Here is a 20,497-nt window from a genome sequence, read left to right as displayed (position 1 = left end):
TCAAATGATTAATACCTTAAGGAACAGTAAATACCTTATCTAAAGTATTTTATTATTGTCAGCTCAGCTAAGAAGGGGAGCCCTTCACAATGCTGTACGTTTATACTGTAATATAGCCAAGGTCCACATCTGTGGAGTAACGGTTAGTGCATCTAGCCGCGAAACTAGATGGCCCAGGTTCGATTCCCGGTCGGGCAAGTTACCTGGTTGAGGTTTTTTCCAGGGTTTTCCCCTCAACCCACTATGAGCAACTTTTGGTGTTGGACCCCAGACTCATTTCACCGGCTTTATCACCTTCATCTCATTCAGACGCTAATAACCTAAGATGTTGATAAAGCATCGTAAAATAACCTACTAAAATAAAAATAAAAAAAAAATGTAGCCAAGTGTTTAATGATAGCAAGGCTGGGTAAGGCAGTAAACTTTATGGGTGTAAACAGATGTTAGGAGACAAAATATAGAAGAGAAAAATAATCAGTCAGGGTTTGAATTTCATGGAGTGACGTAACTTCTATACAACATGAGTGATGGTAAAACTCGCGTAATATATAACAAGTTTAAATCCATTTGACCTTCCTAATCACACTTTTAAAAAGAAAAGTACACTAAGACGCGTAAGTCGCGATTTATTGATAAAGCTCAATTTAAAGGAGTCTTTGAATATGCGAATATGTGATTCGTTCTGTAAAAAATCTATCAATTTCTGGATAAGTCAGGTGAAAGTATATGTGAAGCTGGTAGTTCTTGTGATGTTAACCCATTAATGCCCAGCGTATGATTAAAAATATGGGGTGAGAAAGATTTTTTCATTCCTTTTCCTTTGACTTCAAGTTAACAATTTTTTTCATGTAGGCAGTACATGGATGTGGTTTAAGATTCAGGCATTGTTGAATGCTCTGTGATTGTTTCTCTTGTTGGTATGAGGTTTCGAGTTTGGATCTTAAAGAAAAGAAAACTTTGATTGGAATAAATGTACTTATTTTCAATATAAATTATATCATGAATTATGAAACTAGTGCTAATATTACTTGTTAGGTATTCGTGAATAATTCAGGCCATTTGGTGTACATGTATCTTTGTATAGAAGCATTGCAATTTCAGTTTCTACATATGGTATGATATATCATACGCTGAGCAGTAACGATATCATTTTCTATATATTCTGTTAGATGAATTCTCCTTGGAGCATGTGTGAAATGGACGGCAAAAAATCTACAAACTATAAGCCTAGAGCAGAGGTGTTCAAAAGTGAAGTTTTAACTACAACCCTTGCAAAGAGGTGAAAGGGGTATACTACGGAATACTGACGTATTATCCCTTCTGCACAGGGTGAGTGAGTAGGTACTGTACTCGAGACAGTGATGGCATTTAGCTTACTGTTTATTACTCACACAATTCGAGAAACTGTAAAATATGCTGTAATGAAAGATTATCCATATATCATAGGATCTATGGAAGACATGTATCAATACCTTGACATTTTGCTTTTGTCTGGATATCTCTAATTGCCTTCACGAAGGATGTACTTGGAGATTCGTCCTGATAGCCATAACGTTCTAGTTGCAAACTGTATCACCAGAAACAAATTTGAAACAATTCATCATTTCTTCATTTCAGTCACAATAACACAATTGACAAGAATGATAAAATATACAAACTTAGGCCCCTCTTCAATCGTCTAAATGAAATGTTCCAGAACATTGTTGACATTGTTCCAAATTCATATTCAGTTGACGAAGGAATGGAACCATATTTTTTTTATCATAGTATCAAGCAATTCATACGATGAAAAACAATCAGATCTGGGTATAAGCCTTCGTGCTTGACGACGCCTGCTGGGTACCTTATAAAGTTCGAACCGTACACAGGGAGAGTCGAACGAGCACCAGAGGTGACTCTAGGAAATGCTATTACATAGATGCTTTGTATTGGATTGCTACCTGATGACAGTAAACTGTTTATAGACAATTATTTCACTTCCTTTGGGTTATTGTAAAAATTTTCAGCAGAAAATATCACATGTTTTGGAATTATAACAGCTGATAGAATTGAAAAGGCACCTCCAAAGGATCTGAAAAAAATCCGTTAGAGGTACTTGCCATGCCATCAAAGACACATCTAGTAATCTGACGATGGAATGACAATGCTCAGGTCACTATAGCAACAAATGCAGCAACACTAGATGTAGTTTCTTTAGGCTCATGCTCACGGTGGAGAACTAAGGATAAGAGAAAAATCATTGTTCAACAACCGAAAGTTATAAAAATGTATAATGCGTGTATGGGTGGTGTGTACATGTTTGACAAATTGAGAGGACTCTATCGACTTCGACTATGGTCCAAGAAATGGTACTGGCCACTTATCAGACTTTTATATCAACAGATCAATAGTCAACTTGTGAATGCTGTACAGATAATATCAGAAGGCAATATCTTTGCTGGAATTCACAAGAAAAATTGTAAAGTCATTGCTTGCAACACCACTAATAAGCATTTCTAAGACTATAACACCTACAGGGAGAAACCAAATTCTCAATGAAATACGTTTTATAGACTTGATCACCTAGTTGTCTGGTAAAGCACTCGGCGCAGATGTGCTTACCGTGGGATATGTGCTAAATTTTGTTGCGTCAAATGTAAAGTTGATCTTTATCCTGATACTTGTTTTCTAAAATATCATATAAAATGAAGAAAACCGAAAAAAAATGTTGTTGAAGTACCTAAAATAATAATTAAAGTGATTAGACATGGATATATTGTTCAAATATTAGTTCAAAATTCCTTTCTTACATTGTAGGGGCCTATTAAGTATTTGTATGAAAATGATACTGTAACTGCCCAGCGTATGTTATATCATATAGGTCATATCTACTATACTGGAAGAGACAAAATTGTAATTTTTGTGTATTTGTACTCAGTAAGATGTAACAAATATAATATTATAAAATTATATGATTATGAAAACCTTTTTTTTATCTGGGCATTAATGGGTTAATAAACATGAATCAAATGAAAGTGCAGACAGAGAAAGTGATTACTTCAGTTCTTCTTCTAACAGTTCTATGGATACAGCGCTAGAAATCAGTAATATTGAGGAATTAAACAGGAGTTTGTTGTCAATAGAATCCCCTATAAAGAAAAGAACGACAATAAAAACGATACCCCCATGAAAAGTTTCAAAAAGTAAAAGGCTCCCTAGCAAGTAAAGTTTTTCAAGTAGAAGATGCATCGTCATCCCTACAAAAGTCAGCCGTATTTTATTTTTGATGGAATGCAGAGAAAATGTACAACCTGAAAATCACATAGTTATTGCAGACTTTTCTGAAAATTATTCATTTGTAATACAAGATTCAGTACAAGGTGTGCATTGGAACAAATGTCAAGCCACAATACATCCTTTCGTAGTATATTTCAAAGAAGATACAGAAATTCGTCATCTAAGAAAGCATGAAACATGACACCAATTCCTTTCAATTTTTCAATCTGAAGCAATCAATTTCTTATAGCAAGAATTCAACGATATGAAAAAAATCATCTACTTTTCTGATGGATCAAGTTCACAATACAAAAACAAAAATAATTTTAAAAATAATTGCTTACATGAAGATGATTATGGAATTAGTGCTGAATGACACTTCTTTGCAACGTCGCATGGTAAAGGTCCATGTGATGGCATTGGAGGAACTGTTAAAAGACTTGCCACAAGAGCCAGCCTATACAAGACCCTATAACAACACCAAAAAAGAAAACTGTTTGATTGGTCACAAAAACATTTCTAATGTGTCATTTATATTTTGTCCATTGAATAAGCACAAAAACCACACTGAAAATATGCAGGCCAGATACCACAATCTAAAACTAATAACTGGTACATTAAGATTACATTCTATCATTCCGTTGCCAAAAACTGAAGCTTTAGTAAAACAATTTCCTTTGGAGAAAGAAGGTAGGCAAATGAAAATTTAAAGTGTAGTGTGAATGAAAACAAACATTTAAAAAACATAATGTACAAATATTTGAAGATATCATAAGTAAATTAGCTGTGTTTCCTTGAGTGACTTGATCCGTACTGGGTGTAATGTTGCAACATTCACTCAATCACGCTTCAATGCTTCCCATCCACTGCTGCTGCACCGACTGCTACACATTGTTTCGTAAGTAATTAAATTTCCATTAAACTATTAGAGATCCCATTGTGATTTTTTTCTGAAATTATTAAGAATACTTCAGTGCACCTAGTAGGCATTTTTTTTTTTTTTTTATTTTTAATATGGCTATTTCACATTGATATCTAAATTTTAAAAATTGAATTATAAAAAATGTTTGTAATAATTATATTAAAATTTGTTAGTACATATTTAACAAAAAACAGTACTTTAAGCTTTTGAATGCATTTTTTTTTTTTTTTTTAATTTTTAACATCAATATCCTCAGAAATATGAAGCTTTAAATGTTGCCTTGTGCAACATTTTTAACGAATTTTAACATGCAATATTTTAAAAACATGTGGACTTAGGAGGAAATAAAAATACACTTGTTGATTTATTAGACGCATAGAGCTGGTAAAAAAAAATATATATATATAAACGCAATCAGAAATATGAAGATCAAAATATGTATAATTTTGTGCAATTTGACGTGGAATGACTCTAATGCATGAAATGCAATGCAACATTGTGGGTTAGCCGTTTTCGATTCTGTCATGCAAAATAAAAACAAAAATTAGTCTATAAATAATTTGAAAATTATTTATAACAATGTTTTGTTTCTTGTAAGTTCGTATGTCATATAATGCCAGTGTCCTCATTTGAGGGCGGGGTTTTTACCTTCTTTCAGTTACAATAAAATTATATAGATAATAATTATGTGTTTTCAGACTAATATATATTAATTTCCTAAAATGTCACCTTATTTACACGAAAAAAATTAATTTGGCTGTTATAGGTTAAGTTTATATGAAGTTAAACTGTGTACTTGCGAGTTGACTGTCAGGTTTGTTTGTTTGTTTGTTTGTTTGTTTGATTGACATACAGTACCGTCAAACCGTCTAGAGTCGACCGCATTTTTTCGTATTTTTAACGCTACTTCACAGACAATGCGATCTACTATTTCACTGAAAATGTGATGTTATAGCGCACAACTCAGGGATTGTTTTGTGTTATTTTCATTTTATGAACTTCCACGGTCACTGAGGATAACAAATTTTAAATGCCGGTCGACTCAACCCTGTACATGGTGTCGACCATCATATTAAAAATACATGTAAATGAACGTTTGCTCTCATTCCAGTCGATATCGACCTCCTTTTGGATGCTTTTATTATTATTTACTTTTCTATTTTTTATTTTTTATTTATTTGGGATAGAAAAATGCGAAGTTTAATACAGTTATTTTAATGTGCATACATTAAATATGTAAAGGCTCATAAATTTAATAGAAAATATTTAATTAATTAGCAGACATAAAATTACGTCAAACTACACACAACATTACCACATTATTAATGTACTAATTAATAAAATAGCCCTGAAAAATACAGAAAATACAGTTTCTATCTCCTAATTAATATCATAACACTGAAAATCAACACCAAATTTTAAGAATCCCTTTTCCTCCATAGGAACAGAATCACTTAGTTTTCTTTCTATCTGAACATAGTCAATAAGACTCACATCCTCCACCTCAGGATATTTGAACTGGAATCCATCACAATTTCTAACAAAACGAAGTTCAAGTCCTTCTGGAACCAGTTCCTCAATGCAACTGACATAAAATTTAATTATTGTCTTTTTAGTTGGGAACTTCACTAAAAACTGATCCTCTGGTTTAGAATCATCGAAATTGTCATTATCATTGTTAGCTTCCTCTTCAACCCACTCATCTGACGAATCTTTAGTGGAATGTTGTCCGTCTTCATCACTATCACTGGACTCCTGGTATCCTCTCTGCTTTTCTTGGTGGTTTTCTTGGCTTCTCTTTTTCTGGTCTCCTCAATTGAGACAGGATGAGAGATTTCTTCATTTGACTTAGATGTTCCGCCTTCAGTAGGCCTACTGGTTTTTTCCTGGTTCAATTTCAATTTTCCTTTTCCTTTTCTTGGCAGCCAATTATTTTTCATATTTCATGCCCTGGAGCACTTTGCTGACCGCTTCTCCCACCAGTGCCGGTGTGGACTGAGATTCTGGAAACTCTGTGATACCAGATTGTGGTAGTTTGTTAAGGACTCTTTGTGGCTGGAATGGATTAATTCCACAGGCCTGCATGGTCGACTCTGTACTGGAATACAACTTCAACTTCTGACATCTCTCAATAATATGGAAAAATATTTTTTGTTGTAATATGTTGTTAAGCTTAAAATTCTGATTACAGAAATACAGTTATTTTGTATTGCATTACAGTTTAACAAGGCTAAATTGTTAAAAGTTAGACAGAGTACTTTTTTGTTACTATTTTTGCTATTGGCAACAATGAATTTTACATAATCAAGGACGCACAATACATTTGGCACTACCTTGCGAGATTGAAAGGGGAAGTGTTATCAGTCAGCTGGAAGCAAGCAGTGGCGGGTAGTAGGCAATGCTATTGGAATAAACACGTGAAATTAGAAAGTGTACACAGTGGTCGAATCTAGACCCCCAGGTCGACTCTAGACGGTTCCACGGTATTTTCTTTATTAATGGAAATGCTGGTGAACTCTACAGTGACAACAGACAAATTTGTAGTTGAATATAATAAACATTTTTAATTCACCTGTACTTCAGCAGTTATATCTAATGTTATACATCAGATTTACTAATGTTCCAGGTTTTCAGGAAGCAATCTTACTGGGCTGCCCATTGCACAGAATTCTTCATTTCATCAAAATATTCAAAATCGCGTGAGGAAAAAGTCTCAGAAAGGTAAATTTCCAAATTTACAAGCAACTCAGAATATTAAACTCTTATTTCTGTAACATGTGATTTTGGCCACTTAATACAATTTGCCATTGTCACATAGTTATGCACATTATTCTGATTTTCTTAATAGCTCTTAAGATTTTAATTTGTTTTTCACGTATCTTCTTCCTTTTTCTTTCTTTCCTTCTTTCATATATTTAAAAGAGTGCTGAGTAAATATTTCTTATAATGTGAAGAAGAGAAATCTTTAACATTGCCTTATATTGGTAGTTGAGAGGCATCCTGTTTGTAGTCTCTTGGAATGTAACAACAACAGTTACTTTGTAAGTTAATTAAGTTATTTATAATACACAATGTACCTGAAGTTTATTATTGTTGGGCTTATGGTGTTGTTGGGAAATTCTGTTGTCGAGCAATTGTGATGACTGACAATTAGTGTCTAGTAAACGAGTTGTCAAGCAAAATTGTGTCGGGCAATAGAACCAAACTCAACAGAAAAGAGAGATTCATCAAACGGACATTAGTATTGAAGTTGCAGTACAAACGATTGTATTACTGCCATTACATTTGTATGTAAAATGAATTATGTTATTGATGAAGGACCTTAATATATTAATACCGTACATAAAGAAAGAACAAACATAACTTGATAACAATACTAAATGATATTTACAGATGTGTCATAAGAAACATTTTACAAACTGAGAACTGAGGCAAATTATGGAAAACGTATTATATGTCTTTCACATGTTAAATTTTATGTTACCTTGTTAACATGTTTCGGCCTGCTATTGGCCATCATCAGAACCGGTTGTTGCTGGTCTTGGCGCCACAGGAAACAAAACAAAAGGCACCAAGACCAGCAACAACCAGTTCTGATGATGGCCAATAGCAGGCCGAAACATGTTAACAAGGTAACATAAAATTTAACACGTGAAAGACATATAATGCGTTTTCCATGGTGATATAGTGTTAAAAGTTGTGTAATCAAGATGTATATATGGGGCAAATTATTGCATATTTTTAGAAAATGAACATTGCCTTTTTCTTGAAAACTACATTTACTTTTCTAAATCTGTTATTGAAATAAATTAATACATCAAAAGAAGGAACCTAAGTTAATAACAGTATTAAACAATATTTACAGATTTTCCCTAGGAAACCTTTTACATGCTGAGAAACTGGGGCAATTCTTGCACATTTGTAGAAAATTAACGTTACACTTTTCTTGAAATCCTCTGCATGTTAACTCATGTAAATAACAGGCAAGTATGTGACATCATGAGTGTCAGCCTGAATGCTGTGCTTTTACGGGCATCAGCTGCTCTTGGTCTGTTCACAGCAACCCTACTGGTCACTGTACTGTTATTGCAAGTTATCTTGAATCTTACATCCCCTAAGTCTTTGTCTTTCGAAATGCTTGGTGTGGCATGTACTCATTAACGTAATGGCACGGCAAGGATGTCCCTACCTCAGGTAACATGACTCTTTTCAGAAAACGTTGGTTCTTTCACTTTATGGCTCTCTACTGTAAAAGAACTTGGTTCAATACAGACAACATCATCACACAACACTCTGGTTTTGAGAGGAGAACATGGTTTCGTAGCAGGTCTTAATTAACCTGTAATGAGTAAATATTTAAATATAATCGTGTGTATCCTCCTCCTTTTTCATCCAGGCTTGGAACCGGCAATAGCGAAGTTACGACAGCTATTTCTATACATATATAGGCCTCATGACTTACACCTACGGCTAATATGTACATATTCTTATAACAATATTTTATAGGCTTATTATTTGAATTTACATTAATTTACAATTACAGTGAAACCTCTCCTTACGGACACCTCCAAGATACGGACACTCCTCATATATGGACTGATTTTTATGTCCCAACTGAAATAATATAGAAATAATGATAAATTTAACTCTTGTTTACGGACTCTCTCAGACACGTACACGGACAGCTGTTCCACAGTCCTAAAGTTTCCTTTACCTCCTGACTGCGGACAGAACTTGGATTTCAAGGCCTAATGTGTTACAATAATGGAAAATATAGTTTTGAGAACTGTACAGAAATTCCTTAACATGAAACATAACATAAGGGTCTCGTAGGCTACCACTAGCCCAGCCGGCTACCCCTTGTTAGCTGGAAGCATGAGGATAAACAAAGTCATAAAATTTAACCTGACTGATGGGTCCAAGGTTTCCGCGATCGTGAAATTGTATTCGACACATGATAGGGTTAGTAGGATTATTCTCTTCACTTCAATCAGTTGTTCTGTTTCGAGAGACATGGCACCTGAACGTAAAGATAAAGTTGAAAACTGTAAATTACAGTACTGCATAACTGTAGACCTAGAATAAAATTGCATGGCACAGTACTGTATTTTCCTTTTTCAGTGTTATGTACTGCGGTTCAGAGTTGCAAAGAATTTACTGTTTACTGAATTTAGAATTAAACTGCAGTAATACATTTAATTTAAAGCGTGAAGGGATACATAATGCATATTATAAATTTACTGTTAGATTGGGGAACCTCCCTCCCAATAAAGGACACCTCCCAGATGCGGACAGATTGTTATGTCCCTTCAATGTCTGTAAATGAGAGGTTTCACTGTATACACAATCCATCAATCCATAGTGCTATCATTGCTGTCATCATCGTCATTGGCATCATCCATTCATCCAGCCTTCTGTAGATATTCTTCCTCTAGTGCAGTTACATGTCTGCAGTACCCACTCCAATCCTCTGCTGTCACATCAGAAAGTCCTTTCATTGTTAATATTTCTAAATTAGACAAACTAATATCTCCTATCGTATTGTGTGCTTGAATGTAGTGTTTCACCTTACTCCAGGCCAACTCAATCACATTAAGGTCGCAGTTGTAAGGAGGTAAATGAACTCTATGGCCATGTGCTTCGAAAACTTGTCTACCCGGTATTCTTTTGTCTTGGTTTTATGAAGGTTCAATATCTCTCGAAGGGCAGCCCTGCTCATAGTGACATTACAATCCACCCCTCTTCTTTGCAACCAAGTGACCATGTCTCTCCTAACGGCATAGTCTGTGGGTGGTTTGTCTACCTGTTTGCAGTGGTATAGGACATTGTCCATTACAATGACAGATCCTTCAGGCAAATTGGGAAGAATTTGATTCTGAATCCATTTTTCAAAATTAATCGAATTCATCTGCCCATGGTAGTCCCCTGTTGATGTGCCAGCTCTATAAACTAACTGGGCTCCCGGTAGAAATCCATTTTCTGACCCCATATGCACAACAATGAGTCTCTTCCCACGCTGTTACATCTTCTACTTCACCTTCCTTCTGCCAGCATTTACGAAACGTGATATTGTTGCCAATCCATGTTTCATCCATGTAAAATATTTTCTTCTCCTGCGTTAATTTCTTCATGCCAACAGTGTATCTTGTGTGACAGTCCACAATGTCTGCTCTTTCAATTAGGAACTTTCTCTTGCTCTGGCACTTCTTCCACACAAGCCTCATTGTTTTTAAGACTTTACAGAGTGAAGAATAACTCCACCGCCATCCAATTTTCTATCCAAAACCTGAATTTCTTCTTAATCATAGGTACTACTTTCTGAACGAGGTAGAATTTTATTCTTCAATTGATCGAAGTCATCCATTCAACTTTACCACAAGTCCTAATTCTGGAATTAAATATTATGTTTTGCAGAACTATAACAAAATAATAACTTTCAAAAGTAATTCATTATCTTGCTCACAGTACACATATTATTGTACACTATTATTGCAATAATTTCTAAACATTACGTATCTATTCTTTCCCGGAGTAGTGTGAGGTTCATTTGGTTGTAATTGAATATTCTTCTTAATTCTCTTCATTGGAACTAATAATTTTGCCAGAGTATTTAACCGCTCTCTCATATGCCTTATCAAGAGGTTCCAGCAAACATTTGTTTAATTTTTCCTCCTCGCAACATTTAATTATATTTTCGATAAATTTCTTTTTCTATAACAGCGTTACTTTTTCTCCACCATGGTGTGATTTCACCATAATTACTACCCTGTGGTTGCTGCTCCATGTTAACACTACTGGTACACAGTGAAGGAAATAGTTTTATGTTTCTTGACAAGAGATTATGATGCGGAGCATGCGCAAACAACTCAGTTGGCTCCACCCACGTTACACGCTTCCTTCCCTCTGCCCCTCTGTTCCCTGCTCAGGAAGTTCAAGATAACTTGAAATAACAATACTAATGTATTATCCACTACCATTTTGATCATTACTTAAGAGTGAGTGTAATATTATTAAACTTTCCAAATTGATATACAGTAAAACGTCGTTAATACTCTCCCACTTATAACACTATCCCATTCATTATGCTCTTTTTGTACAGTTGCTGGATGTTGGATATAATAATCCTGCATAATTTTACCATGTTGTAACGCTTCCAAATTCTGCTTGTAGCACTCTTTGCAGATCGGAAATGAGTAAAAAATTACATATGAATTGCGAAACTTATGTTTTAAAAGCATGGTAAAAAAATATGTTGCTATGACTACTGAGGCTTATTGAACCACGAGTGTATGAAAGAAATTTCACCCTCTACCTGAAAGAACCCTCCAGTCGGCACTGTCGAAAGTTGCACATATGAGTACTTTCCTTCCTATGAAAGTATTTTAACACTCAAAAAGTCTCCCTTTCATTTCTGTAAAATTTAATCATCCTTTGCATTCAGTATGCAGTAAATTTGCAATGTCAAATGATATAACAACCTGTGAAAATGAATGTCCTTTTCATAATGATGATAACGAGAATTTGGTGCCTGTATAGGAGAAGTTGGGGGAAGTGAACATGGAGGATTTTGTATCAATTGACAAAGGTCCAGTGACCTCAGAAATCAGCGGTGTTGACGACATGATTGCGGATCATGCTACCTTTACCGCCTAAGATAAAGGCAGTGATGAGGAAATTGAATCTGCAGAGGAAAATGTCCACACACCAGACAAAGCTCTTGGGGCAGTAAATGAGCTCCGAAAATACATTAGTGTTGCTCCTAGCGGTATATCAAGTGAGGTTGTCTGTAGTTCCTTGAACTGCATAGAAAATGTTATCATTCATACTAGTAGCATACATGGCAAACAACAATGAAAGAATTTTTTTCATATGAAATGAGCTCTTATTTGCATTTTACACTGTAACTATTGCATAATGAGGTACATTTCCTATGAAATGGTGTCTAAATTATTTTCCCCATTTCATAAATAATTTCACGTCTGTAGCGCTGTCCTGAAGGTCTCAATCTATTGAGAACTGGATTAATGGGGTTATACTGCATATAAAATGACTCCTAAAGCATGACAATGGGAATAGTTAGTGCATCTTGTCTAATGAACAAAAATACACTTCAGAAATGAAGTTAAAGTGTTACCTCTGATTGTCTTCATTGTTATTTACATGCAAAACTTCTAGAATGGCCAGAAAGTTGTAGTTCATTGATTTTGCGTAGCTTGTTTTCATAGTGGATTTTACTCTTCACAAGTCATGCAATTTTTCTGCTGAACAGTTACTGCTAGTTAATTTTTGGAATAGTAACGAACTTTGACTGGGCAAAGAGAGATTTATTTCAGGCTGCCTTCCTGTTACTTTTTATCTAATTTAGGAAACATTTCCAGTGTTGTGTTGCAGTTTCTGTATCAGGCTGAGTGTATGTACGATCATGCTTACATTATTGCAGTAATAAGAGTGGTAAATAAAGTTACAATGGCATATTATTGTTAGTTGTGTCAGGTAGTACCTTATCAGATATTTAAAAAAGTGTTTAATAGACAGTATTCTTTGCTATTCATAAAACATGTACTCCAATTTTAGCAATGTCAGTTGCTATTGCGTATGTATAAGTTTTACCTTCTCATTATAAGATATATGAAGATTTTTTATGGAGATACAAGTCTTCAGCATCCCTGTTACGAAGTAAGATGATTGCTGGCTATTTCCCTAAGTGCAGGCTTTTCTCCGAAACTTTTGCATATGTTGTAGCAGATTTGGCACATTACATTACATAGTAATAAAGTGTGTACATAAATTTTATTTTATTATTTTACATCTCTGTTAATTCTTAATTTTACAGAGAATGGTGCATCAGCAGCAGATTCTGATCCAACTGCTGAAGTAAGTCATTTCCACATCCGTTTAAGCAGCTTAGCCATAGTTCTGCTTCATGATGACATACTGACATTGTGCGTTGAAAGCGATGGCAGCAGTTTGGCCAGGTCATCTGTGCAGCAGATGAAAACTATTTCACGAGATTTCTTCGAAGAGCTTGGGCACTTTGCAGTAACAGGATATGGCAACAAGGACTTCAATATGGCGAAGGATGTATATGTGAATGCCTGCCAACTTAATCACATAAGGTAAGTTATTATATAATGTACCTATCGTTTTATCTCTTATTTTCTATAATATTGATAACTTCGCAAACACTCTACAGTGTTCCAAGTCTTCAACTATCGCGAGAAATGCAAAAAATCATCCCAAGCTTCGCAACTATATATGCTAAACTGTGCTATTACTCTATGGTTCTGCATTCATTTGTTCACAATTCCTTACTACTATTTTCAAATAGTATGTCTATAGTTTTGCTTTATAAGCGTTATTATAACCTACTTGATTTTCCATAAGCATGGAAAAGATTTATACATTTCTATAAATTGTAAGAAAATTGCATGGGAATAGTTCCTTGAATCTGAACTTTCATAGCTTGGCAAAATGTAACAATGAAATTTCTACCAGATGCTCGCAGTATCGTTTGTTTCTGTGTTTACTTTTTCTGCCACTTAATTTGGAGAGCTCTACAGTTGGACAATTTCAAACAGTCTTACCTTCAAGTAAGTCTTTGCCTGTGGAGGCCCCTTAAAGGAGCAGTTGTTTTATGAAAATGAGAGCACTCTAGAGGCTGATCATACAACTATTACTGATGCTCTTTCATTAGAGATGGAAAGATTCATTCATACTTGCACTGTGATGGCAAAAAGGAGAAATGTTTGGGCCATTTCTACGACTTTACATAACAAAATTTTAAAAGTATTTTCGTTTTGTGCACTCTCATTACAAACATGTGATTTCTAGAGAAAGAAATATAAAAAATATTTAAGTTTTGTGTGTTTATTTCAGAATATGTGATTTTATGTGATAACACTCAAAATATGCATTTTTATGTGAAGTAAAACTTTGTAAATAAAGTCATATGCGTAATATTGTCATAAGAAGTTTCAGCTATGCCAAAAAGAAAATGAACCCTTGTAATGATGATCATGATCATGACAAAATAATATGAATAAATTATTTTTTATACTTAAAATTAATTTAGTTTATGTAAATATAATGAACGGCATGTTTAGTTATTGCTAATGGTTTATTGAATAATAATTTCTATCTAACATATTTCTAATCTCTTTTTTCTCCACTCTGATTCTTTGGGAATATCAATTTGAAATTTATTTATGTGTATTTTATTTTTAAATTCTGTGTTGTAGACTGTTAGCTGCTCCTGTCATAATGGAAGGAAATGAAAAGAAGACATCACATGCCAGTTCAGTGAGTGGAACCATGACATCTGCCAGTCTTGAAGTTTTGGAGTGCCTAGTGGACAAAAAGACACCTTCTCAGACAGCTAGTGTGGAGTATGTCGAGGTGAGTCACACAAATGTAGGGTTACCACTTGTTCGAAATAAAGAAAGCAAGGTTTTTATTGACATTTTTTAGTGGCTCATGTATATTTAATTTCTATTAAATGCCATATGCAACCATTGTAAACATATATTTATATCTTACAAACTGTCCTTTCACAACAGTTTGGTATTTTGAAACTGATTTAGCTCCATTTAGCAATTTACTGTCTGATTTAGCTTCATTTAGCATTTACTGTCATTCTTCAATACAGAAAAATTCTTCGCTTTATTCATGGATGTAGAATATGTGACCCATCATCAGGAGTGACACTAGTACAGTTTTGCTAGTTTGAATGTTTTATTGGTTTACAAATGTAGAGTATGAGACTGTGATGAGAGAAGTAATTAATGAAGGGCATTCAGTTTATTTTTTCTTCATATGAAGCAACATTCCGAAATTACTTCCAGCTCTCAACAATTTTCACTGTGATTCACTCAAAGTGTATCGTACGTGTATATTAATTATTATCACTTTGATATTGCAAATTCGCGATTAGTAAAATGTAACGAGTAGTCGCACGGGTCTGTAGCTGTTCTTGGTGCCAAAATGTTACTGAGAGAGGCTACACTGCATGCCTAATTTTATATGTAACTTAGGTGCCTTCATTCCCATAGCAAGGAGAGGAGTATCATTGGGCATAGTCTCACAATCTCACAAGCTACATTGGTTCATGACCTAACTACTAATAACATTAGTATTCGGCTGTGGCTCATAGTTTTGTTACAGTAAACATTTGAAATTCTGCCACTTTTTTTTTGTTTCATCACAGATCCCAGAATGGGTGCTCATACTAAGTACTCAAGAAAATGTATTCTGCGTCAAAAATCTTTGCAGGACATGTCAAAATTTATAACAATTTGAAGCTCTGAATTTATCAGTTCTGGTGAGAACCTGTTTCTAATACCAGTCCGTTTATTCTTCGTCATCAAAAATACTTTTTCTACAAAGACATTCGAGTCTTGTATACTCGGTATAAAACATATGATTCAGGATATATTTCACACTTTTTACTGAGGCACAAATGTAAAGAATTTTACCCACTTAGACACATCATCATCTTTAGCTATACATTTAGTAAAATTCTCATTTCACAAACTTCTTCCTACAGATGGCCGCTGTTGGCTTGTTCTTGTAGGTAAATTTCAACTGAAAGTTCGAAGTCACTATGTTTTATCTCCTCATTCAAAGAAGAGCTTCCAACATTTCATATTTATTACAAGGTGAAAAATCATAATGGGTTTGGAGATATTTCAGTAAAGTATCATAGAAACCATCAAATTCACATGAAATCTTGGTAAGAGTTGTAGATGAAACTTGTCTTGTTTGTTTCTTGATCTCGTTCCCTTAGAATTTATCATTCTTTCTTTGTATAATCTTATTAGGGATCATGTGCAGATTGTTACATGATTCAAGAATACTGAGCTATTTCTTTAACAGATATTTTGATACTGATTGCATTTAGACACATATACAGGTTGTTTCAGAAATAAGTACAAATACACTCAGGTATAAAAAAAACCGGACACTTCTATATTTGCTTGTATTTTGTTGCCAATTATTTCAAAATGAAACAAAACCCATTTAAACAAAATAATGTTTCATTTAGCACCTTATATAACAACATTTGAAAAAAAAAAAAAATCACTGATGAGAAAATTTACAAAAAATTACAAAGGGCGTATAACTATGGCATCATTTGGTCTAACTGTTTTTTCATTTTATGGTGCCTTAAACATTAAAAAAATCTTTTTAGTAATGGGTATTACCCCCTCTGGCTTGAATAACTGCATCCATACGTCTTGGCATGCTCTCAATTTGGTTAGCAATGTTTTCTTGAGGAATAAGTTCCCATTCTTCGCCAAGTGCTCGCCTCAACTCTTGTAACGATTCTGGTCTCGGTCATCTATTCTTAACACGCCGTCCCAGCATGTCCCACACGTGTTCAATTGGGTTCATGTCTGGACTCGTTGCTGGCCATGGAAGAACATGGATTCCCACTTCTTGGAGATAATCTCCGACCGCATGGGCAATATGCGGCCGTGCATTATCATGCATTAAAACAAAATTATCGCCTACAAATTGCCCAAATGGCACAACATGATCAGCCAAACATTCATTTATATACCTATCAGCTGTTAGTCTTCCATTTTCAACAAAAACCAACTCTATACGAGCATCCGTACACACTCCTGACCAAACCATCACTCCACCACCTCCATACGGCACATTTTCGGAAATGCAACACTGTGAAAATCGTTCTCCCCTCCTTCTCCAAACTCTTTCACGTCCATCAGGTGAGCACAGATTGAAACGGGACTCATCGGTGAACAGAACACAGCTCCACTGTCCATTTCTCCAATCCCTGTGATCATTTGCAAAACGCAGTCGTTCAACTCGATGCATCCTGAGAAGTTTGGGATCAGTTGCAGGTCGACTTGATATCAGTCCACTTGCTTTCAACCTCCTTCTAACTGTTTTGGCCGAAATTGGGCGTCCATGCATGTTAACAAATTGCTGGGCTACACTAGTAGCTGGCAGGTTGCGCTCCGTAAGAACTCTCAACACCATATACCTGTCTTCATTTGGATTTGTAGCTCTTGGACAACCCGAACCTGGTCTTCTGGTATATTCTAGGGTCTCTCTATACCGTTTTTATGACATCATGGGTTGTGCTTCTAGCCATGTTCATAACATTTGCAATGTAACATACACTGCGTCCATCATCGTAAAGGGCTACAGCTCGAGCCACATCTTCAGGTCGCATCTTGTTTTAAGACAAATGTTACAACCCCACTTAAACTCAGAAAATATAAAAATAAAGAAATAACGAATAATAACGATAATGAAGCACAAAATGGTTGAGACAAAATTGTTATAGCTGAGACTCCGAAAGCAAAATTGGAATATTTGGTTGTAATGGCTTGTTTATAAAACAAAAAACAATCAACAATGTATACACGTCTCCATAACAATAGATGGCTACCATAATATTGTATGAGAAGATAATGTTTTGCAAAATACCAGCAAATATTAAAGTGTCCGGTTTTTTTTTGTGCCTGAGTGTATTTAGGGATGATAGGTTGGGTCTAAGCGATCATTTTAAGGATAAAAACATGCAGTCTGTAATTAGATAGTGGCCTAGATCATATATGTAACAGATAACTCATCGCTGTGTTAAAATCGGCAGCACTTTGAAGAGAACAACTGCCAGGATCGCCACCCGTCCGCCATAAACGAACACGAGATAGCAGTACAGTCGCTAATGCAATTCAAATGGGAATTATGGCGTGACTGCTTATGTAACAACTAGATGGCAGCATAGTAAACCTGACAAAAGTTGTTAATGTCAAAGCCTGTAAGGCCAACCTATCTGTTACATATATGATCTAGGATAGGGGTATGCCCATGGGACCGAAAAAAATTTTGCTCCCTGATAACTTACATACGTCTTACTTCTTAATATATGTGTCCAGCTATAAGCTGATTACACAATGTCCACTGTAGATCAAATATGCAATTGTCCAGAGCTGCAGATTGGTGAGGACTAACTTATGCAAATCTTAGATTTCTAGTTGTCAAACTGTAAAGAAAGTTGCATCCAACAACAATTTAACACATGCTGCTACTATCTAAAGCAGGCATCTGTGAAGTAGGAAAATGTGTATGTATACACCAATGCTCTTGATTTAACAATAAAGTTATTCTCTTTCTTGCTTCCCTATATTTTGATATTAGATAATACCAAATAGATGCTGTGGTACATTCACAGAGGTTTTTTTTCTTGGTTGTGAATAGTAAGTGTGTAGAATTTGGTAAATATTACAAAGCATGTAGATTTGTATAGTGAAATAATGCACACACCCACACATGTGAGTCATTCCACGTCAAATCGCACAAATTTAACCTCGAATTGACTTTCATGTCTCTGATTTACATAAAACAAATTTTGCACATTCTATGGATTGAAAAAGTAAATACGTGTTTTATTATTGTTGTCTATATCGATTATTGTAGTAGGTATGTGATATCAAAGATTCTGAAATAGTTTGCGCATCATTATTGTTAAACATGATTATCTCCACTAATAATCATCACAGAGATTTGCCCTTTGTCTCAATCTGAAAGTGATAGTACATACTTTGTTCTTTGCATAATAATATAAAAATGTAAGTTCGTTAACTTTGTTTTAAAAAACATTTGAACACATAAAAATATGTTTTAATGGCTGCAGCTTGCTTTAAAATTACAGAAAAAATCCTTAAATACCTTGAAATTATTTTAACCATCCTTAAAAAAATCAGAGCGCTACTCTCAACCGTTGAAGAATAATTAAATGATTCACCAAGCTGCGCATCTTGAGTGCGCGGGCTGCATAAGTACTGTTGCAAGATGATGTGCAAGTGCAGCTCTGGATGAGAGTCGTGTGACCACTTTACACTGTTCTACGGTCAGAATATCACTCTTTCGCGTAATTTATGTAATATAGTACTGTATGTATTTAAATATTGTTTTTGTAAAATATACACTTGTAAGAATGATAACTACAGTTTACACAACACTGCACTTTTAAAACTAATCACCTACAACCAATTCTATTTAATGTCCACCACTTTACTCTCACTTTGAAGTGAATAGTTCTTTATTATGGCCTGAGATTGTGTCAGTGGAACAAAAGAATGAAGTTGTAAGATACCTCGTACCACTTTTGCTTGTTGGTACCTTGAGTAGAAAATATAGCTAAGTTATTTGTATTCGCTAATGGTAAACATTTAAAAGGAATATTATAAATATTATTAATTCCATCAAGCATTAATTTAACATTTTCATGATGAACATAGACACAAACTGATTGCGTGCCACTTGTTCCAGGGAGTACACATTCCTTTGGTCTGAGTTTGAAAATTTTTGAAAATCCTATTTTGATATACGGATATTGCTCTTTGAAACACTTGTACGTTTTCTTAAGATTACATTATATTAATCTTTTCTCTTCTTTAACTGAAACACAATTCTTTTTGCCAGCCATAACCCTCCTCACATCATCAGAATTATAAAGTTGAACAACCTTCTCTACTACAAATGTTCCCAAACTTTTTCCCGATTTAGGATTAGGAGTAACCAAAATCCCCTTTTCTGCTCCTACTTGTTTAGAAATTCATATTATGTGAGTGGTGATATTAAAATGTTGTTGAATTTTACTGTAGGACCAACTTAAAAAAATTGTTAATATATGTATTTTGAGATTTCTGTCGTCTGTTTCAAGAAATAAGTTTATCAATTTCTGTATTAGCCTATATCGGAATTATTTGAATTTTCAACTGAAGTTGTGTCTTCTGTGATATGAAAGATTTTATGTTTAACTTTCTGCATTTTTTTGTTTCGGATATTTTTAGATAATTTTGTCTTCTTTATTGGCGATTCTCAGTCATCACTAAGCTCTCACACATCTTCAATATATTCGAAAGCAACTTGAAATCAGCGTAGTTCTATGTAAAATATAATAGATTATACTTTCTTTTTGCAATTTTAAAGTACCAATAAGCTGTTATAAAAAATAATTGTTTAAAAAGTGACCCTCTAAAACAACCCCATCAATAAATCAATTAATATAATATTCCATTTGTTCCCATTTCAAATGACACCAACACTCAACGTCTATGATGCATAGAATCTTAACAATGAGCATTTTCATACTGCGTTGTGCATGAATTTGTCATATAATTAAAAGAGTATAAATAGTAAAATATTAAAGTATGATCCCAGAAAATACCACAGACATCTTATTTTGTTGTGCACAACATAATTTAGAAGATTTAAGCAAATACTAAATGGTCACGTTTCGTATACAAGTGTTTGATTTGACAAGCACACAACACAACACGATAC

The 20,497-nt window shown here is 34.5% G+C and overlaps 1 protein-coding gene across 2 annotated transcripts in view; it reads left to right on the top strand.

Moving 5' to 3' along the window:
• Atg2 (Autophagy-related 2) overlaps window positions 1-20,497 on the top strand; it is a 326,693-nt gene that overhangs the window by 87,448 nt on the left and 218,748 nt on the right. For both annotated transcript variants that reach the window (XM_069833677.1, XM_069833676.1), the window contains exons 10-12: window positions 6,804-6,898; window positions 13,011-13,293; window positions 14,416-14,572. In XM_069833677.1, coding sequence (XP_069689778.1) covers window positions 6,804-6,898; window positions 13,011-13,293; window positions 14,416-14,572 — 535 coding nt within the window. The remainder of the gene's footprint in view (window positions 1-6,803; window positions 6,899-13,010; window positions 13,294-14,415; window positions 14,573-20,497) is intronic.

Source organism: Periplaneta americana, chromosome 8, assembly GCF_040183065.1.
Source record: "Periplaneta americana isolate PAMFEO1 chromosome 8, P.americana_PAMFEO1_priV1, whole genome shotgun sequence".
Lineage (NCBI taxonomy): Eukaryota > Metazoa > Arthropoda > Insecta > Blattodea > Blattidae > Periplaneta > Periplaneta americana.
The sequence above is the reverse complement of the archived record's forward strand: the minus strand, read 5'-3'. Positions and strand labels throughout refer to the sequence as shown.